The sequence below is a fragment of the Triturus cristatus genome, chromosome 5_2 (assembly GCF_964204655.1).
Source record: "Triturus cristatus chromosome 5_2, aTriCri1.1, whole genome shotgun sequence".
NCBI lineage: Eukaryota > Metazoa > Chordata > Amphibia > Caudata > Salamandridae > Triturus > Triturus cristatus.
Genome location: NC_140588.1, coordinates 308,472,829 through 308,492,381, shown reverse-complemented (window position 1 = coordinate 308,492,381; position 19,553 = coordinate 308,472,829). Strand labels below are relative to the sequence as shown.

General features: G+C 45.2%; 1 protein-coding gene across 3 annotated transcripts in view; it reads left to right on the top strand.

Moving 5' to 3' along the window:
- Nucleotides 1–19,553, top strand: part of LOC146822915 (cadherin-6-like) — a 269,494-nt gene that overhangs the window by 216,053 nt on the left and 33,888 nt on the right. For all 3 annotated transcript variants that reach the window (XM_085607077.1, XM_085607076.1, XM_085607075.1), the window contains exons 3-7: nt 5,851–6,145; nt 14,280–14,399; nt 16,533–16,700; nt 17,289–17,476; nt 18,951–19,204. In XM_085607077.1, the coding sequence (XP_085463203.1) occupies nt 5,851–6,145; nt 14,280–14,399; nt 16,533–16,700; nt 17,289–17,476; nt 18,951–19,204 (1,025 nt within the window). The remainder of the gene's footprint in view (nt 1–5,850; nt 6,146–14,279; nt 14,400–16,532; nt 16,701–17,288; nt 17,477–18,950; nt 19,205–19,553) is intronic.

Below are 19,553 nucleotides of genomic sequence, written 5' to 3'. Positions count from 1 at the left end.
TTGCAAAAGTCCTCCCAGGTGGGACCTCCTTCCTGCTGCCAATGGGTCAGCTCCGGCAGGTCTCCCAGTTCAGCTATCTGCTCCCCTGTAGGCTCCAGGGCATCCCCCCTAAAGGTCTGCTTCCTCCTGGACCGTGGGAACTTCAGGGGCCGGCTTCCCGCGCCCCTTGCTCCTTCTCTCTGAGGCCGGTTCCTGGGCCTCCCTCTCAGGCTCCAGGACCTCTTGAGTCCCTCTACTGGCTGCCATGGACCGTGTGGTGACACACGCCCAATCCGGCATACCCAACATCTCCAGATGAGCACTCCGCTCCACCTTAGCCCAAGGTGAGCTCTCCAAATCGTTCCCTAACAAACAGTCCACAGGCATGGCGGGCCTCACAGCTACCTGAAGAGTACCAGAGACCCCCCCCCCCACTCAAAGGGAACCTGAGCCACCTTGCAGTGCCTCTCTGTGTTGTCAGCGGCAACAACGGGATAGAATGCATTGGGGACCACCTGCTCCTGAGACACCAGGTGACACCTGACAGCTGTCACACTGGCTCCTGTATCTCTGAGAGCTTCCACCCTATGGCCATTTATGGTCACCCACTGCCTGTACTTCTTAGTGTTCTCAGGCAGCTGGGTTGGAGGGACCACTTCACGGTCTCCTAGCGAGACAAGGGACATCTCTGCGGGACCCCACCCACCTTGGATATCCCTCTCCTCCCCCAAGGCTACACTAGTCACCTGCCGGGGTGGAGCACCAGTGGATGCTGGTTTACCAAACAATGGACACTTTACATCAGAGGCAAAATGCCCCAATTGTTACACCTGTAACATCTTACGGGCCCCTTCTGAACAGGAGGACCTGTCGGGGCCCCGGTCGGTTTCTGGGGTGGGGGAGGCTGAGAACCCTTCCCTTGGTTCCCTTGGGGACTACTTTGGGGCCCTTTTGGGAACTGCTACTGTTTACCCCTGTCCCCCCCCCTCTTCTGCTGGGGACCCTGCCCACCTTTGGCGGAATCTCCCACGGGACCCTTGTGGACCCTGGTACTGACCCAGCGGTCCGCCTCCTCAGCAAGCTTCCTAGGGTTAGTCAGCCTACTATCTATCAGGTGCTGGCGTAGCTCAGGAAAACAATTACTGGACAAGTGCTCCCATGCCATTAAATCAAGAAGCCCTTGATAATCATTTACCTTACTACCCTTTACCCAACCATCCAGCGCTCTGCAAAAGAAAGTCACATACTCCACATACGTACTATTGGGAATCTTAGTGAAACCCCTGAACCTCTGTCTATATAACTCAGGGGTCAACCCATACCTAGTCATCAAGGCTTCCTTCATATGGGCGTAAGAATTATGAACATCAGCAGGTAAATCTAACAGTGTGTCCCGCCCTTCACTCAGGAACCGTCCCCACAACCCCGCTCCCCAATCTCTCTCAGGGACCCGGTGGGAAGACATGGCTACCTCGTAGGCTCTGAACCACTGCCCGATGTCGTCATTCTTAAAGAACTCCTTCACTACATCCTTGGGAATATAAACTCTTGGTTCTGCCGGTACTGGCGGTGTGCTGCCACCAGAGGGATTAAGCTCCAAACTCTTTGCTTTCAGCTCCAGCTCCCTCAGCTTCATGTCATGCTCTAATTGTAGTTTATTTTCTTCCATGGCTAATCTTTGTTTTTCCATATCCATCTGCCCATGAAGTCTTGCCATCTCCACTTCGTGTGCCCGGGTTGCTGCCCTGTCTGCCAACTCTTCTGGCGACAGGCCTCTGCCAAACTCATGGACACTTTCTGGTGGAACCATTTCCACCTGATTCTCTGGTGCCTTTGACTCATACCAGGCCCTCAGCGCCTTCACGAGTTGGGCCTTGTTTTTCAATCAAGTATGGGCAATCCTGAACTTGGAGCAAAAACCTTTCAATTCTTCATTGGTATGATTCTGAAGTGCGCCTTCTTCCCAATCTATGTCCTCAAATCCAGAGATTATAGAAGCTGCCCTTCCGGCGGGGAGTGAACCAGGCATGGCTTAAACAATGGAGATTCTTGGCAAAACAAAAACAATTGCTAGTCTTGTGGCTGTGTTACTGGTCTGCTCTCACTACGTGGTGATCAGTGGTTCACTATACGCAAACCGCAAATGCAAATCCGTAAATCCTCACCGCTGCCACCAATGTTAGAAATGAGGGGGCTCTGGTTGACGCAGGTGTGTACCCACAACAAGCAGGGACCCTTTACTTCTTGTCAGGGCGAAGGATGACTCCCCAGAATAACCCCTGCTCACCCTCTAGGTGCGTGGCGCGAGCAGTCTAGGCTAAGTCTCAGGCGTACACGGTTAAGCAAATGCAATTGCACATACAGTAAACCCCTTGCATGCACCGCAAACGGACACCAATCAGGAAGTATATAAAAATAAGCTTTTATGTAGATTCAGCAGATTCAAATACAAGGCCCAGTAACGTTGAACTGATGGGGCCACAACTCTTGGAAATACGGTAAAGTCTCTTTGTTACGGAAAGTTCTTTAGGCGGGCACAAGGTAACTGTGGGCCTCAGCGCACTTCGTGCTGAGGCGGCGCCCGGGAAGCGCACGGCAGATGACAGGGAAATCAGAACGTTGCGGACCCTGGATCCGATGCGAGCTCGCGGTCGAGTTCGTAAGTACAGTACCTTGTTTCTTGACGCGAAGGCGGGTGTGGGATTTCTGCGGCTCTTCGACAGAAGGGCGAGGCGGCGTCCGGGGCTCCCACACTTCACGATGGGGGTCTGATCTTCAGGCTCACGGCAAGAGCGGGGTGTTGCAGGTGGCGGGTGAACAAAGCGGGGCAGCCGGGCACGCAGATTACGTCCGGGCCGTCCGAGGCTTGGAGATGCTCACAACGCCGATTCCGGCGGGAGGGTGAAGGTGCACAGCGAGCCTCCAGCGAGCGAGGTGACAGGGGCAACTCAGCACAGCGTAGGGGGAGCGGCTCCGTTCGAGCGAGGCTCTTCCCAAGACGGGGGCGGCTAAGCAGTTCTGGTCACGGCTCAGGGAGGGACTGGGGCACGAGGGTCACAGCTCCGGCGAGGGAAAGGACACCACAGTCCAGCGGCAGGCGAGTGAAGATCAGGTAGAGCCCAATGGTCCTGGGGCTCAGTTCAGGGGGCAAGCTCAGTTCCAAGCCCTTGGAGATCGTTTTGGAAAGCACAAGTCTTGAAAGTAAAAATAAAGCAAAGTCTTCAGCAACAGTTTCTCTTCTCCCCCTTGGTAGCAAGGTCACCACTGCAGGCCAATCCCCCAGGACAGGGACAGTCTTCCTCCTACAGCTTTCCCGGTGCCTCCTCCTCAGGCAGAGATTCTTCTTGGTCAAAAGCGGATCTAGTTTCTTAGGAGCAGGGCTCCTACATTTATACAGCAAATCTTTTGTTCTCCCAGGCCAGTGGGGCCCTTGCCTAGTCCAGTCCGGTTTCTGAGCACTTTGTTTACGCGATGCAGGCTTCTTCTTTCAGAGTGCAGGGCAGAGTCATCAGACGCTCCACAGGGGGCGGAGCCGGCATTGAGGTGGCAGAGCACTGTCCTATTCACCACCAGGCTACCTAGCCCTGCCCATCTGGGTTCCCCCAGCCCTGTCACTCACACCAGCCAGACATCAGATACACATCACGCAGAGGCGGGCTGAAATGTTTAGGCAAGCAAAGGCCAGCTTTCTAAAAGCGGCATTTGCAAACGCGGAATATTAAAATAAACCTTGGGAAAAGATGTACCTTATTATTCCGAGTTCAGGCATACTAAACTCGATCTTCTACCATGTTCCCTGGGTCGGTTATGATCATAGGATGTAACAATCCTCGCCGCCCATACTGGCCTATGAGAACAGGGTAGCCTTACAGTAGTGAACAACAAGATGGCGGTCATTCACTACTAGGACATGCCACGCATCCAGGCTTGTCCTACCTTAGGCTTACAACGCACCCTGCCCGTGGGCCTACCAGAGGGGTGACTAACATGAAGTTAAGGGAAGGTTTAGGGACCGGCAAGTGTGGGCACTTGCCAGTCAGCATGTCAGTACCAGACTGCACGCAGGTTCTGCGATGGCAGACCTTAGACATATTTTACCGGCCGCTTCTGTGGGTGGCACAACCAGGGCTGCAAGCCCACCAGCGGTGTTTGCATTTACATGCCCTGGCGCTCCTGGCGCACTTTACTGGGGTCTGACAGTAAACCAAACGATCCAATCATGGAATCCAACCAACATATATAATTTACAAGGGAGCACTCGCACCGCGACACTGGTTGGCAGTGGCACAGCGCGCTGAGCGGCCAACACCATGAAAGCACATGAGGCACAGCGACAAAAAGAGGAACGGAGACTCACGCCAAGGTGCCAGGTCTAACAATGGGGAACAATCTGCAGCCAATGTAATGTAAATATTTAATTTGTGAAACAAAAGTGTCTTGGCAGGCTTTTGTCCTTTCCTCCAGAGGGGGGCTAAGGGGTACAGAGTTCACGACTGCCACAACCCTGGTGGATGACCAACCGCCATATTTAGTGACAACATAATGTGTATTTGTAAAGTGCACATTCACCAAAAAGGGTATCTTGGCGCTGAATAACAGATGTTATTGTTATCCAACTCAATGGTACTCATTTTATAGACCTCAGAAGAATGAAAAGCTGAGTGGGCCCGCTAGGATTTGAACCTATGACCATGAGGTCAAACACAAGCTCCTGCAGTAGACGCGTTAGTCCACTAAGCCACCAGACCCAGCTTGTGATCCCTACCATTCTGGCAGGGATCTCTCTGCTGTGAAGGGAGCTAAGCGTGCTATTACCAAGTGGCTATGATGAGTCAGACTGAAGTCACTGATCAAAGTGTCACACAGACAAAGCCAACTGAGCTAGGTTCAGTGAACCTTGCAGTGTGTCTCACTGGAAACCAGGGAAAAGGTTCTGAGACGGATAAGGTCACTAAAAACAAGACCTAATTAAATGACATTTGAGGCACAGTACAAATATTTAGTTGATGACAAATAACATTTTGTACATATAAAATAACTTGCATCCAGAAAAAAATTAAAACATGTCGAATACATGCATGGCAGGTGCTAGAGAGACTTAGGCGAAGATTTATTAATAAACAGCGCAACGCAGCAACCAAAGTTCCTGCATTGTGCTACACCGAGTGAAGAGAGCTGCACAGAGCCATATTTACTAATATGACTGCTGCTGCTCATACCCTGCACTGGTGCAAATACAGGCTGCTCAGTGTCACATACATACCTTTGCATCTTAGTGAAAAGGTGTGTGCGTGATGTGTAGCATAGATTTTGTATTGAAGGAAATCCTTTGAGTAAAAAATCCAGGTCCTAGGCTTTTTTTTTTTACATTTCACACATCAGGTGCTGTACAGTGCAGTATACAGAAAATGAGTGAAACGTTTGGAGAAATTAAAACATTTCTCCAACTTTTAACCTGCCTCAAGGAGGCATTTTTTATGCAAAGCTGGGTCTGATAATCCTGGGGGATCTGCCTTTGCATCGAAAACCAAGGCTGATAGAATTGGAACACCCAAGTACCTCCCATGGAACGCCTCTGATCGCAAAGTAGTGTAAAGCACTAGTTGCGTTACTTTGATGGCCGCTTTCTAGCACAAAAAGGTTTTGCACTGGAGAGTAAATATTTTATCAAGACTTTGCACCACATTGCTTCACTTTGCATGACGTTTTTTTGTGCCCTTGCCATAGTCTTGATAAATATGTCTCTTGCAAGGTGACTATTCTAGGATGTTAATGCCCCAGAACATAAGTTAAAGATGGCCTCCAAGCAGAATCACTACATTTGAAAGATGACAACTCAATAGTGTACTGTTTGTGTTCTTCCCTTTCCAGCTTCACTCAAACCAAGACAAAGGAGATGGTAAACTCAAGTACATCCTTTCAGGAGATGGTGCGGGAGACCTGTTCATCATCAACGAGAACACAGGGGACATGCACGCCACACGGAGACTGGACAGAGAGGAGAAATCTGCTTACACTCTCCATGCCCAGGCGATATACAAGGCGACAGGCATACCAGTGGAACCCGAGTCCGAGTTCGTCATCAAGATCCACGACATCAATGATAACGAGCCCAAGTTTACGAAGGATGTCTACACTGCCACCGTGCCAGAAATGTCTGAAGTGGGTATGTGATCACTCGCCTATATTACATAAGAAAAGTAACTGTGAGCAGTGTCTCGCATGCACGCACCCATGCACACACATGGAACTGGTGCAGCTCCACACAATGGGGCTTATCTACAAGCCCATTGTGCCACTGGTGCTTCACGTTTTTTTGACGCACTGGCGGCAAAGTGTGCCTGCCAGGCCACCCTGTGTGACTTTTCATGGCCTTGTAAATAAGGGCCCATTTCAGAAATTACTCTGCATGAAAGGGGCATTCCATAAGTGTTGCTGTGGGTGTTCCCACGCAACATCCATGGAACTTGATGCATTCCCAGATTTACAACATGTTGTAAAACTGGGAATGCATGAGAATCCTACCCCTCCTCAGGGGAAGTGTATGAATGATGCAACAAGGAGAAATACCTTTATTTCTCTTTGTTTTTTCCTCATTTAATGCGTGATGCATTCTGCAGCACACATAGAAAGAGGAAAATGCCATTAATTATTGTTTTTGTGCAGGAAGGTAACCTTTCCTGCACAAAAACAATCATTCCCGAAGTGCAGGCACCCTTGCAAAATGATGCAAGGGTGCCTGCACTAGTGCATGGTAGCCAATCGTGTGCCAGCACAGGGAGAAACCACAGGGATGCAACATATTGTTAATACGACTCATCCCTGTGCTTTGAAAATGACGCTGCACAGTGCAGCTAAATGGCTTGCAGCGCCGTGCTGTGTCATTTTCTTGTAGATGAGGCCCAGTGTCTCTCCCATACATGTACACATAGGTGTCCATTTTGCTCTTGGAATCGTTGAGAGGTTGCTCTTGCAGCCATATTGCATGTCACTTTGCATGGAGGTGCAATAATGTTTAATTAGATTTCCAAAATGGGCTCTAATAGAACGAGGGCTGGACTGGTAACCGAAACCGGCCCTGGAAAACTGCTCGGCCGGCCCCCCAGGGGTTGGGGGGTGTAGCCGAGATGTGTGCGAGGGCCGGTTTCGCCTGATTTTGTTACAGGGGCCGATATTGCTGATCCCCGGTCACAAAAACGGCCCCCCAGGGTCCAAGAACCGGCCCCCACCCTGGCGGACCACAGGGGAAACGTTCGGTGCCGCTACAGCTAGTCCGGCCCTGAATAGAACTAACAACCAAAAAAAAAACATTCTCGCATTTTACAGAGGCCTAGTGCGTGATTGCACTTAAACACTGACTTCATTCCAATGCCTATCTGCCAAATGGTAACAGATCTTTCGTAACAAACCTGTTAGAGCATTTTGATGAATGTGTTGCACTCTGATGTTTCTCCTCTATGCGCTATGTTTGCTTGTATTGCGTTTTCCAATAACTGATTCTTTTGGGAGGGCTTGGTGCTTACTCCACTTATCAGAGCACAAGACATGTACCTCCTTATGGCTGCTGACGGTTCTTACATGCACCCAGGATTAGATCACCATGTGCTTGATGCTTCCTGTAGCAAGAGATCAGCTGTCTGGTCCCTGTTGACAGATACTCACCAGGACAAAAGGGCAATGGCTCGAATTAATTTAGGTTTTCTCCACTTGAGTGCTGCCTGTTGTAAATGAGGAAACCACTACCCCTGCTTTCTTCATTGCATGTGTGTTTGATGGACCATTGTGCTTGCTCCTTCACTTTGCTTATTTGTATGAGGAAAACAAGGCAGACGTTGGCAGATGTTTTCCAAGATGAAATTAGCCGGTGCGGCCGGTACAGGTAGGAGCCGTGGGGCGGTTGGGCGAGGGGAAAGTCGATATACGAGGGGATAGGGAAAATAAATAAATAAAACCACTTACCTTGTGCTCGCCGTATCGCTGAGTCGGCAATGCCGTGCGCACAGGGTTAGTGGTTTTATTTATTTTATTTTCCTTATCTCGTCGTATGTCGACTTCCCCACTGCCCCACCGCTCTTACCTGTACTGGCTGCACCTGGGAATTAGTGAAACCGGAACAATGATACACTATACACAATACATTCCAAGATGTGCACAATTAAGAAGTTTACTGAGAGACCATCTTGAACTGATATTATGTATAGGGTATCATTGTTTTAACACCGTAAGATCGACAACATGTTGATTCTAAATGGGGCAGCCATTTTACAACCATAAAACAACAATACACTGCATGTATTATTCTTGAAGGCAGCCCCTCCCCCACAAGTTTTAACTTTATTTTTTTTGTAAGCATTTGTCAACCACATTTAGATGGTGACATTTTTTCTTTTTTTCTACTTTCATTCCTTTAATCTATCTTACAAATGCTTGTTGAGTGTGTGCTTGTTTTACTGTGGGCAAGTGAGTTGGTGAATATATGAATGTGTCAATAGGCGAATGAATGGATGCATGAATGCAAGAATGAGTGACAGAGTGCACGTATGATGAAGTGAGTGCCTAAACTGACCAGTGACTAAAGAGGCACTTTCAGATATAAGCTAGACTTGCTGCATTGCCAATTATTGTTTTTGTATGTTGCTCTATTGTTTTCTGAATTATTGTAAGTATTACATATCAACACTACAACCAATCACTGCACCCTTTGCACTTTATTCTAACTCATGATTGTGTTACCATATTCAAATGCGTATATATTAATTTTGTGCAAGTCTTTGAAATAAATGATGTGTTAACACCAGTTACACACCTGTGTATTGTTGCCCACCCAGTTCATTAAAGGAATGGGCTTTTCCCTCTATGTGGAATGGGTGTTACCACCCTCTTTGAAATTACAAGGTCTGCAGAAAATCGAAGACATGATGACTTTCACTGAGAGATTTCTGCTGCTGTAAGTGGCCAACATCTTCAGGAGAAATTCCAGTGGCAAATGAAGAATTACAAGGGAATCATGACTAGAATTACTGATTCATATGGTAATGCCTCATTTCTAAATGGACCTTCAGAGTCTCATTTACAGTCCCTTGTTAACTCAGCCTACTCCCCTGGATTTACTGGTTTCTCCAGTACAGGTAACTAACACGCGTCTTACTGAGGCACTCGTAACGAGGCTGTAAATGTCTCCATAGGAATCATTGTTCTCTCATCTTCTACTTGGTATCCAGCTCTATTGGTATTCTCACACAATTATTAATCCCCACACCATTTGCAATAATTGTTTTACCCTCCCACACAATGCAGAACAGTCAAGTACAAGTAAACCAAGAACCTTGAGAATTAGTAGATAAGACAAGCACACTTTTAAGTCCTAACACACGGGTAGGGTAAAAGTTGAGAAAAAGGTTGAGGATGTTTAGCCTCCGCTGGTGCCTGGCACTTGAAAGACGGATGGCAAGGTTACTCACCGCCACATGATACAGGGTCTTGGTATGAGCTACTCAGCTGACTGTGGCGTCTATAGATTCCGTCACCACCTCAGCTCAGACACACTCAGACAATTACTCACCTACCTTTTTATGTGGTCACCAAATTTGTTAAGTAGCTTGAAGTAGCTCAATGAACCGAAATGACCATTTTGATATAAAGTTAATTTAATGGGAAGGATGTGGCGGTGCAAACTTGCATGTGCACATCTATCTAATTGCAAGAGTGTTCGACACTCGTACCAGGCTTTTACCGAATTGTAGCTATCTGCCCAGATTTAGATGAGGGCATGCCTTTTCTCCATTTTTGAGGGTGCTGCAACTGTGCTTTGCAGTTAAAGACTTCGGGACTGATTCACAAAGGATCTCAGGATCTCCGCATTGTAAATTATAGGGAACATTTTAAAAAAGTTAGTTTACTTGAAAATCAATATTAAGCATATTTTTATGGTAAATATGAATGAAAATTAATTTCATACATTTTGTTTTAATGTAGAAAGAAATCAAAATATGATAATGCCCTATTAATTTAATTTTGAAATAACTAGCACATTTTTTAAAATCGCCACTCGAGCACGTAAGGTGATGTCCAACCCCTGAGCTTTCATATATACGCATGATTTTCTTGTATAAACTGATGCATGAACTGGTATTTTTTTTATATAATTACAAACTATTTATTGTTGATGAATTTTATTACTACTCTCCATTTGTCAAATAATTCGTTATGCTGCTGTGCTATTATGGATACCAAGTTATCCGAATAAAGTTTTCTGAACTGAACTGAAATAAATATTTAATTATGGAAATATACTAATTTAAATTAAAATTATTTTTCCTGAAAATTACATTTAAAAATAAATTCCCACCTAAAGAAAGAAATATTCTTTTTTATTATTCATTATTAATTTTTAAAATTGACATATTGAATTAATAAAAATGTGATAATATTTTAACAAAAATTATTGTTACATACAATTTTTAATTCAAAATAGGGCATTCAAATATTTTATCATTAAATATTAAATATTTACTCTTTTTATGTTTTCATAACATAAAATTATATTTATTTATATCTTTAACTATTTAAAAAAAATATTTAATATAGCCTGATGTCCTATTCGGTTTAATTTTAGTTCCCTATCTCCATTATCAATAGGAGGGTATTGCAGTACCGGTGGTTGGCAATGTGTGGTGCTGGACTTACTAAAGTTTTTTTAGTAGTTACGTATATTTGGATTTTGTGTTTGTGAGTAAGCAAAAAGAAAATAAACTTGCTCAAAAGTGTAACCTACTCAGAAGTGTAAAATACCTTTGTGAATCTAGCTCATGGTGCTATGAATGATGTACTTATCTGGAGCAGACTTCTAATAGGTGCCTGGCTATGGTTATATTTCCTAATGGCTTTGAGGATATGGTTGCCATGCTGCAGAAGAGAGGCAGTTGATGAAAAGGTGGCAAATGTCAACTTTTGAAACAGAGGCTCTCTCACTCAATCAGAGGCTGAATTTGATTTCTGCTGTTAGCAGTTAATTGGTAAGATGTGCTCAAGCAGCATTTTACCTTGAAGTCCACCGAATAATGTCCCTTCATTTGTGCTACACCTGCAAACTATTTTGCTGCCAAATGTTAACACAAATTTCTAGCCAATTTTGTAAATTGCACAATGAGTTGTATGTCACAATATCAAGTGAAGCCAAAATAACATTTCCAGAATACTGACTACGAAAGGATTGTGAAGATAAGTATATATATAGGTAAGTATAGCTTTAGCATTAACTCCATTTCTAAGTTGTCTACCTTGAAGATATGTACGGTCTAGGTACGTAGATGCAGAGTTAAGCATAGTAAATCTATATATACAGAGGGGCCGATTCCGATCCTGGTTGGAAAGCACTCCGACCGAGTCGGATCTGGAGTGTTTTCCGACCGAGCCTGACCCCTACAGTCCGACCGAGCGAGTACGATGCGGCCGTATGCTGTCGGACTCGGTTCGGTCGGACTCCCATAGAAGTCAATGGGAGCCAGCTGTACCACGCGTACATGCGCTCCCATTGACTGAATGGGTACGTCTCGAACAAGTGCGCCCCCTACAGTGGGTACGCGTTGGGGCCATCCGCACCGTACATGCCTGTGTTGGGGAGACCCATAGGTCTCCCCCTGTGTGCGAGTCATATGGCTGCGGGTGTTGGGGGATCCGACTCCGGGAGCTTTTGCGAGCCGGACACTCCGGCTCGCATAGGCTGTCCGACGCATGCATCGTACTGGCTCGGTCGTGAATCGCATCCATTGCATGCCACGGTTAGCTTACGACCGAGACGTACGGAGGGGTTCGGACCCGGAAACGACTCGGTCGGTGAATTTCATGTAGAGCGCATCGTACTGGCTCGCTCGTACAGCTGTACGAGTCAGCCGGAAAACACGCGTACGGCTCGTAGTTTTTTGGGATTAGTCTTGTGCTCTACAAGAACCACTCAATGCCTTTAGATTAGATTACATTAGCAGGAATTAGGTGTGATCTTCAGTGGGAGAGTGGGATATGGGAATTGCATGCATTGGTTGATGGCATTTATTGATGATCTACAGGAGATTAGGTATTGTTAGGGTGCAGAGTATGACTTTTCAAGGAGAGGTCGTGAACTTAGCACAAATTGATGGAAGCAGTGAATTCACTCGACTGAATTCAATCGGTTAGCCCTACGCTTGCAGAAATAGCATGGAGTATTAACAATGTGAAGTCGTGTATCTGATCATGGATGGCTAGTGGGCTTGCAAGATAAGAGAAAAGGCATTCCAGGGACAAGCAACAAGAGAGCCCACTGTGCCTTTGCCACATCTTAGTCAATGTCTAAATTACACAAGCATAGCTTACGTGCCACATCTTACTGACAGACCTATTGTCTCACTACACTTGTAGCACAGGCAGTATTTCGAGATATTGGCTGGTCAAATCATGACCTTAGAATAAATGCTTATTCAGAGCCTTTTTTAGGGACTGGAGGAGTGGGGCTGCTAGAGCTCGAGCTGGTGCAAGTCCCTGACATGAGTTTGCTGCATCGAAAAAGCACTGCCACCCTTGGAGCTAAATTTAGGTCTGATGTTTCCCATTGACTTCAAGCAATATGCCATGTATGAATGCCAACAAGAACCCTTCACTGACAGGTTCTGGGCACGACGCATGGGACTTTGAATGCGACCTCTGACTTCTTAGATGTCCAGTGATGGCAAATGGCACTGTGGTCCCCAGGGCCAGTGGCCATGTTCTTCAGTAATTATGGTATATTTATGTTATGGCTGTTAGAGAGTAGTCATGTCATATCCACTTCAAAGAGCTCCCAGAAAAGCATGACTACCAAGCTGACATCATGGAATGGCGCAAAGAATAGCTATGTAGCTCAAGGAACAAGTCCTTTATCACTATTATCATCTTATCACAGCTGTGGGCCTTTGGGTATTCAGCCTTTTTAGAATTATAAAACATCTGTTTGAAGCTTCCTTTTCCAGTCTTGGTATTGCCCATCTACCCCAAAGTTACAGAAAATCAAGAGAATGATGAATGGTAAAATATGGAGCATAGCAATCACTAATTGCTAATTTTATATTCAAAGGGAAAATTCAGCTGTCGTTTTTCCCCTCGTTAAAGTTCTTTATTTTCCTGTATTTTCCACGTTTTAAGTTTACATTTGATACATCACGTTTATATAGTGATGCCGACTGCTACAGAGTGCTAAACAAATGTGTCACCTCCAAATGTTTTTTTATTTTTTTAAAGTTGATGCACTGTGGGCTTATGCTTTTATTTGAAAATGAAACACGGTATTTTGTTTTCCCATATTTCTACTGCCACCAGGGCCGGACTGGGCATTTACTTATTGGGCATTTCCCTGGGTGTGGTGCGGGAAGGGGTTTGGAGACATTGGAGGACAGTTTTTGAAGGCACACAACCAACAGTCTTTGTCAACCTCTACAGTCCCCCATAGGTTTATTGAAGGAGGCACAGTGACGAGGGAGAGAGGAAGTGAGAGAGAAGGAGTGAGTGAGATAGAGAGGGGCGGGTTTATCAATTATTGCCATGGGGGGGCAAAAAATCTTTTTTTTAAATGTTTTTTTTTTGTTCATATCCCGGACCCAACCCTCTCTTTCAGATTAAGATTCCACTGAGGGGGGCATATAAACAATGGACTGGTTTAAAATTCTTCTCCCTGCATGTCTCCTGCTCCATCATCCTGACAGCTCCAGCAGAGTGGATATCGCGAGATTTCTTACTGTTTCCAAGTTCGTGAGCAGATCATGTAAACACAGGGAAATGCGGAAGCGGAATTGATTCACTATAAGCAGGGGCCAGCGTTCATTACTGCAGCAGGTGCTGTGGCCCCGGAGCCCCGGGTGTGAGGGACTCACTGCATGCTTATTACGGCTGCCTTTGCTGCCCAACTGAGGGCCAGGCGGGGGTGCATTTGTTTAGCTTTCATTGTGCCCATGACGCCAGCTATCACAAGTTTTGAAATATTGAGTTTCTGAGGATAAGTTCCAAAACCTCTATCCTTGAACGTGGAAGGCTCAGGCAACAAAGCACGAATAATTTGTTCGGAAGTTTGTAAAGTTTATTTTGGGAGGACGATTTGGTATTTCTGGTTGGCTTCTTAGGACAAATGTTTAGTGAGGAACAGTTTGGTCGGAGCCATTGACTTTAAATTGCAACATTATTTGACTCGCCTATTAGATGGCCGAAGGCCACGACGCAGATTGACATGAGCTGCCATAATCTTCCTTTTTATGTAATGATTTTGTGTTTTACCTTGTGTTCTTTATTTTTCCTAGGGACATTCGTTGTACAAGTCACCGCAAACGATGAAGACGACCCTACCTACGGAAACAGCGCAAAAGTAGTCTACAGCATCCTCCAGGGGCAGCCATACTTCTCCGTTGAGTCTGAGACAGGTCAGGAATCCTACCTCCAGTGCTTAGTTTGTAAAAAAAAAAAAAAAAAAAACAAGTGTGGGGCCCAACGTTTTGCTCAGATGCCCAAAGACAATGGTATTAAATGTTGAGGTTGCCTAATCCAAGCCTGCGTAGTCTTGATTTCACCTCATGCCTCCATCATCTATTAATAGACACTCTGCGCCCCTCTATATCACTCTTTCTTTTCAGCCCTGCTTTCTTTCATTTTTAACTGTTTTACATTCTTTCTTTTTCCCTTTTTGTTTTTTCTCTCTTGCCCGGTGTGAAAGTCTGATGAGGAAAAACAAGTGCCGGTCCCCAAGAATGAGTACTGATGAACCCTAGCTGCAACCACTGGCTCTAATTAAGCACCCCTGCCTCCTTCTCCTGTCACTGCCCGTTCTGTGTCTACAAACACATTAGACCCAAAATGGGAGACACTAGACTTTAAACTCCAGAATAATTGATTTGTCCTTCCTATGCTGCTTGACAAATTTAATAGAGTGATATATCTGTAAATAGGGCATCTACATTATTAGAAGCTGAGCGTCATGGCTTAATAAAATAAGTAGGACTAAACACAGGCACATGCATTTTCAAGTATTAACATGGACCATTTAATGAGGTGGGCTCATTAAAACATCTGCGGAAGGATGTACTATGTTTTTTTGGTTAGGCCTTTAGTCAGCTTTATCCGTCAAACCAGCCTCATGTTTCCAAAAATATCGCAATAGTCCCCTTAGGAGACACCTCGTAATCTGAGTAATTTAGCCCTTAATACCACATTCAGAGAAGGGCTTGTGGTGGAAGAATATTCTCAGTGTTGCTTGCCCCACCCTTACTTTTGTCTGGTGGTCGCACCAGACATTGATATCTTATGGAAGCATCTAGGGAGCCCCATGTGGTGACTTTAAAGATATGCTGTGGTGGTGCGTTCTTTGAAGCATTTACTGGACTGAGATTTTCTCCCATTCTACAGCCAACCCAGATCCATTCCAACTCCCCTTCATCCTTGCCTTTCTGCTTTTGAGTATTTCGTTCTAATCACCATACTTATTGGCTAAAATTAAGTAGAGTGGATTCCTTTTAAGCAGTGCTTTTTTGTAAAAAAAAAAAAGTGCCAGGGCTCCCATCAGGAGGCCACTGCTGTTTTCACCATACAGTACCCCTGGCAGCGCTATAATTGATAGTAACAACAAAACTACTAACCATCACACTCTCACAAGTGTGAAAATTCGGACTATTCGAGGCCCCAAAAGCTATAAGAATGGCTTGGGCGGCGGGTAATAGTCATTTTTATGTATATTGATTGACTAATTGACTGATGTTTTGGTCATCTCGAAATTAGTCAGACAGCGCCATCTTGTGGCAGACTGTCTCAAGCAAGAGTGTTGGCAATCATGTGGCGGTGCCGAGCACCCGAAACCACCGGCTTATATTAAGCACTGCTTTTAAGGATATTTTTTCTTGTACACGCTCTTGAAAATGCGACCTACACAAAAGACAGCTGTGTAAAAATTAAAAGGCAGCAAACAGTTACACGTAAATGCTCAAGGCAAGGATCTCAAGACACAAATGCATTATGGAGGGATAAAAAAAGTCTACAAGGTATGACTGGTAAATTGCTAAAAATGAATTTTCAAGTAATATGGGGCCTACTTGCTTGGTTTTCTGAGTAAGGAGAGCATTGTACACTATCCCTGAGAGGAAAGGTGTGACAGTTTTTAAAGTAAGAATCAGGCTGTGCTGGAATGGGTGTGGGGGTTGTGAGATATGTGAGAGTTCCAGTGCTTACCAATAACACACATCGTGACCTCATGTGTTTTATCATTTTACTTATTCGTTGAAAGTGTGAGCCAAAAGTCTAATGTCAAAAGTTGATCTGCTTTAGGAAACTTTAGCATAATAGCAGAATAAAACAAAGCAAATATGATAGATGTTTTAAAGAATTCACCAAGAAAACGTCTCTTAATATTTTGTTTCACATAGAATAAGTCACTCTGTTTAAAATGTGATGCCAGTGGCACACATCATATCTGCTTAGTGCAGCTGAATCTTTCACAAAGTACTTCCTTCCTTATCTTGTGCACCTTTATGTCTAGTCTCTGTAAACAATGTTTCATGCCTTTCCAGGCATCATCAGAACCGCCCTGCCCAACATGGACCGCGAGAACAAGAAGAAGTACCAGGTGGTCATCCAGGGCAAAGACATGGGCGGACAGATGGGTGGACTATCCGGGACCACCACCGTGAATATCACGCTGACAGACGTCAACGACAACCCGCCAAGATTCCCTCAGAGTAAGAGAATGACGCAGATCCGCTCTAATGCCCACAGACAGATGTCTAGACCGCAGGCTGTTGCATGTTTACACCGGGAGATGTGGACCCAATGACAGCTCTTCCCTGAGAGAGGCGGAGGGGTCATTGGGCACAGATTTAAGTCCCCGAGAGAATGATAAATCAACCCTTGTTTGGTGTCCTTCCGCCGTGTAGTGCTACCCTAGCACACACAGCAGTAAACGCTAAAGTTAGCTGCGAATTACGGCACTAGCCCCTCGATTGTTTCTCCCGTATATGCTTGCAGGGTGCTTCAGAACGTACCACACAGCTAAGTCAAGATAGGGGTGAAATACATAATGAACACAAGTCCCAAGGCTCCACGGGCTGAAATGTGGAGTAATTACAGCAGTAACAGTATTGATCGTTGCCTTTGGAACTTTCTTCGCTGTGTCCCCATTCCGCTGAAAGTCACTTTGTGAAAATGAGATGCTGTATTGCCTGTCGCTGCGCCCGCTCTGACATTTGCAAAGTCCTTCTGATATGTTTTCACGTTGAGATTACATTTTAACCCTTACTCTGCTGCCTTTCAAAATGGATGCTCCTTAGGTACCTATCAGTTCAAGACTGTGGAGACCACACCAGTGGGGTACCCCATTGGTAGCATAAAAGCCACCGACACAGACGTAGGCGAGAATGCGGAGATCGAATACACCATCACCGAAGGCGATGACGGAGGCTCGTTCGAGGTCGTCACTGATAAGGAGACACAGGAAGGAATTGTTATGGTCAAAAAGGTGAGTGCCCCTTCTCGCTGTTGCCTTTGATAAATCAGCCAAGCATAGAAGGAACAGGGTCCCTCGTTTGTCTGTATAATTATTGAATACCGTTTGGCCAATGGGGTAGCAAGGGTGCTATGTACACTAATACAAGCAAAGAAAATGGCTGCCTAACTCCAAAGTTGCAAACTAAAAGACAGCAGTGACCCCAGTGCCACCCCTGTACTCATGATAGCTGCGCCACCTGTGATTGTGTTCAGCATTTTGAACCCATGACCTGTACTAAAAGTACCCCAAAGAGCTCACCTCTGTATTTGCTTATCGGTTCCGTTTTGTTTATCTTTGGTATTTGGTGACTGTATTAGACAGAAAGTACAGACTCCAGAGTAAACTAGGGCAAACGGGCAGATGTCGCCATCATTTCTACGTGACTGACGGTATAATTTACCTGGTTCGGTAACATTTTTACTGCAGCGCCTCTGGGAATGCCACCGTCATGATGATCTAAGAGATTATCCATCAATCAACGCTTCCTCCTTTATTCCCTCGAACCCTTCCTCCCATGCTCCTTTGTCTCTGCCTCTTACTCCCCACTTAAATATTTTCTTTCCTCATTTTTCCTTACCGTCTTTTCCTCTCTACTTCTCTCCTTCCCTCCCTCTCTACCAGTACATATTGTTGTGATGTAAAATGGCTGGAGGTGTGGCGGTTACATGATGTGGTTTGAATTTCCAGACTCTGCACGTTATTAAGGGCAGTTGCTGCACTACTCCACTCAGTGCTTACTTGGTAAATACATGAACAAATATAGAAGTCCCTGGGGCAAAGTTTTTATTAGGAACCCACCAAAAGCACTGCCGAATGCTGGGGTTGTGGAACACCAGAGCCGCCTCGTCTTGATTTCACCTTATTATATTTTCTTCCACCACCCTAAACTTCCTGTCTCTCATGGATGCCATTTAAGGGTTTCCAGAGGTCCCTATTGCAACCCCTGGCATGTCCCTTGTGACCCATGGCACTGCCTTTGCGACCCCTAGCGTCAGCAGTTGCAAAATCAGTGGCAAGAGCAGACACATCTTATCCTTATGGACGTTGGTGGGGGCTTCACTTACCTCGTTTTTGGTAACTTTTTACACTAATAGTGAATAATATTACATTAATCGCTATTAGAAAAAAGAGAGTGTGCATATGTGTGAATGTGTGTGTATGTGTAGACAGAGTGTGTGTGTGTAAATGCATGTGTATGTGTAAGCATATGTATGTGTGAGTGAAAGTGAAGCTCAAGGAGCATGTGAAGTCCCTTCCGTTACCTCTGGCATTTTGGTGAATTTTGTCCATGTTAACTCTGTAGGGCACTCTTGTGGATTTTTGCTTATCCATGCTTCTTCCCCTTTGTCACTGTTTTCATATCTTTCTCTGACTCCTTTTTTTTCTCCCTTTAAGCACTGGTTTCACTATCTAAATGTGCTGCAAATCCCCTTTGGTCTCGCAGGCTCTGGACTTTGAGAAGAAAAGGCTGTACACACTGAAGGTGGAGGCTGCCAACACCCACGTTGACCCACGCTTCCTCTACTTGGGCTCCTTCAAAGACCAAGCCACAGTCAGAGTGATGGTAGAAGATGTTGATGAGCCCCCTGTATTTAGTCGGCCAGCTTACATATTTGAAGTGAGAGAAGATGCCACGCTGGAGAGTGTCATAGGGGCAGTGAGCGCCCAGGACCCCGACGCGATGAGAAGTTTAATCAAGTAAGCCACAAAATGTGATGCAGTTTTCTCCACATCAACATCTCCACATGGTTTTATTTTTAAGATAAGAAATTCTTCATTGATCTATGTTGATTAGGGACAATTACATTCAGCTATGTGAGTGCCTGTACAATTCAGATAGTTATGAACACAATATATATATTTATGTACTGCATCGATGTCCTTTCACTGAATATGTAAAAGAATTCCAGCCACTCCACACATTTTGTTTCACTAAGAAACAAAGATTAAAGATAAGTTGTAGTTAGGAAAACTTTATTTATATTTGCTATACAAACCCACAAATATTAGACATTCTAAAGTTATAGTTATGTTTTGAATTTATCAT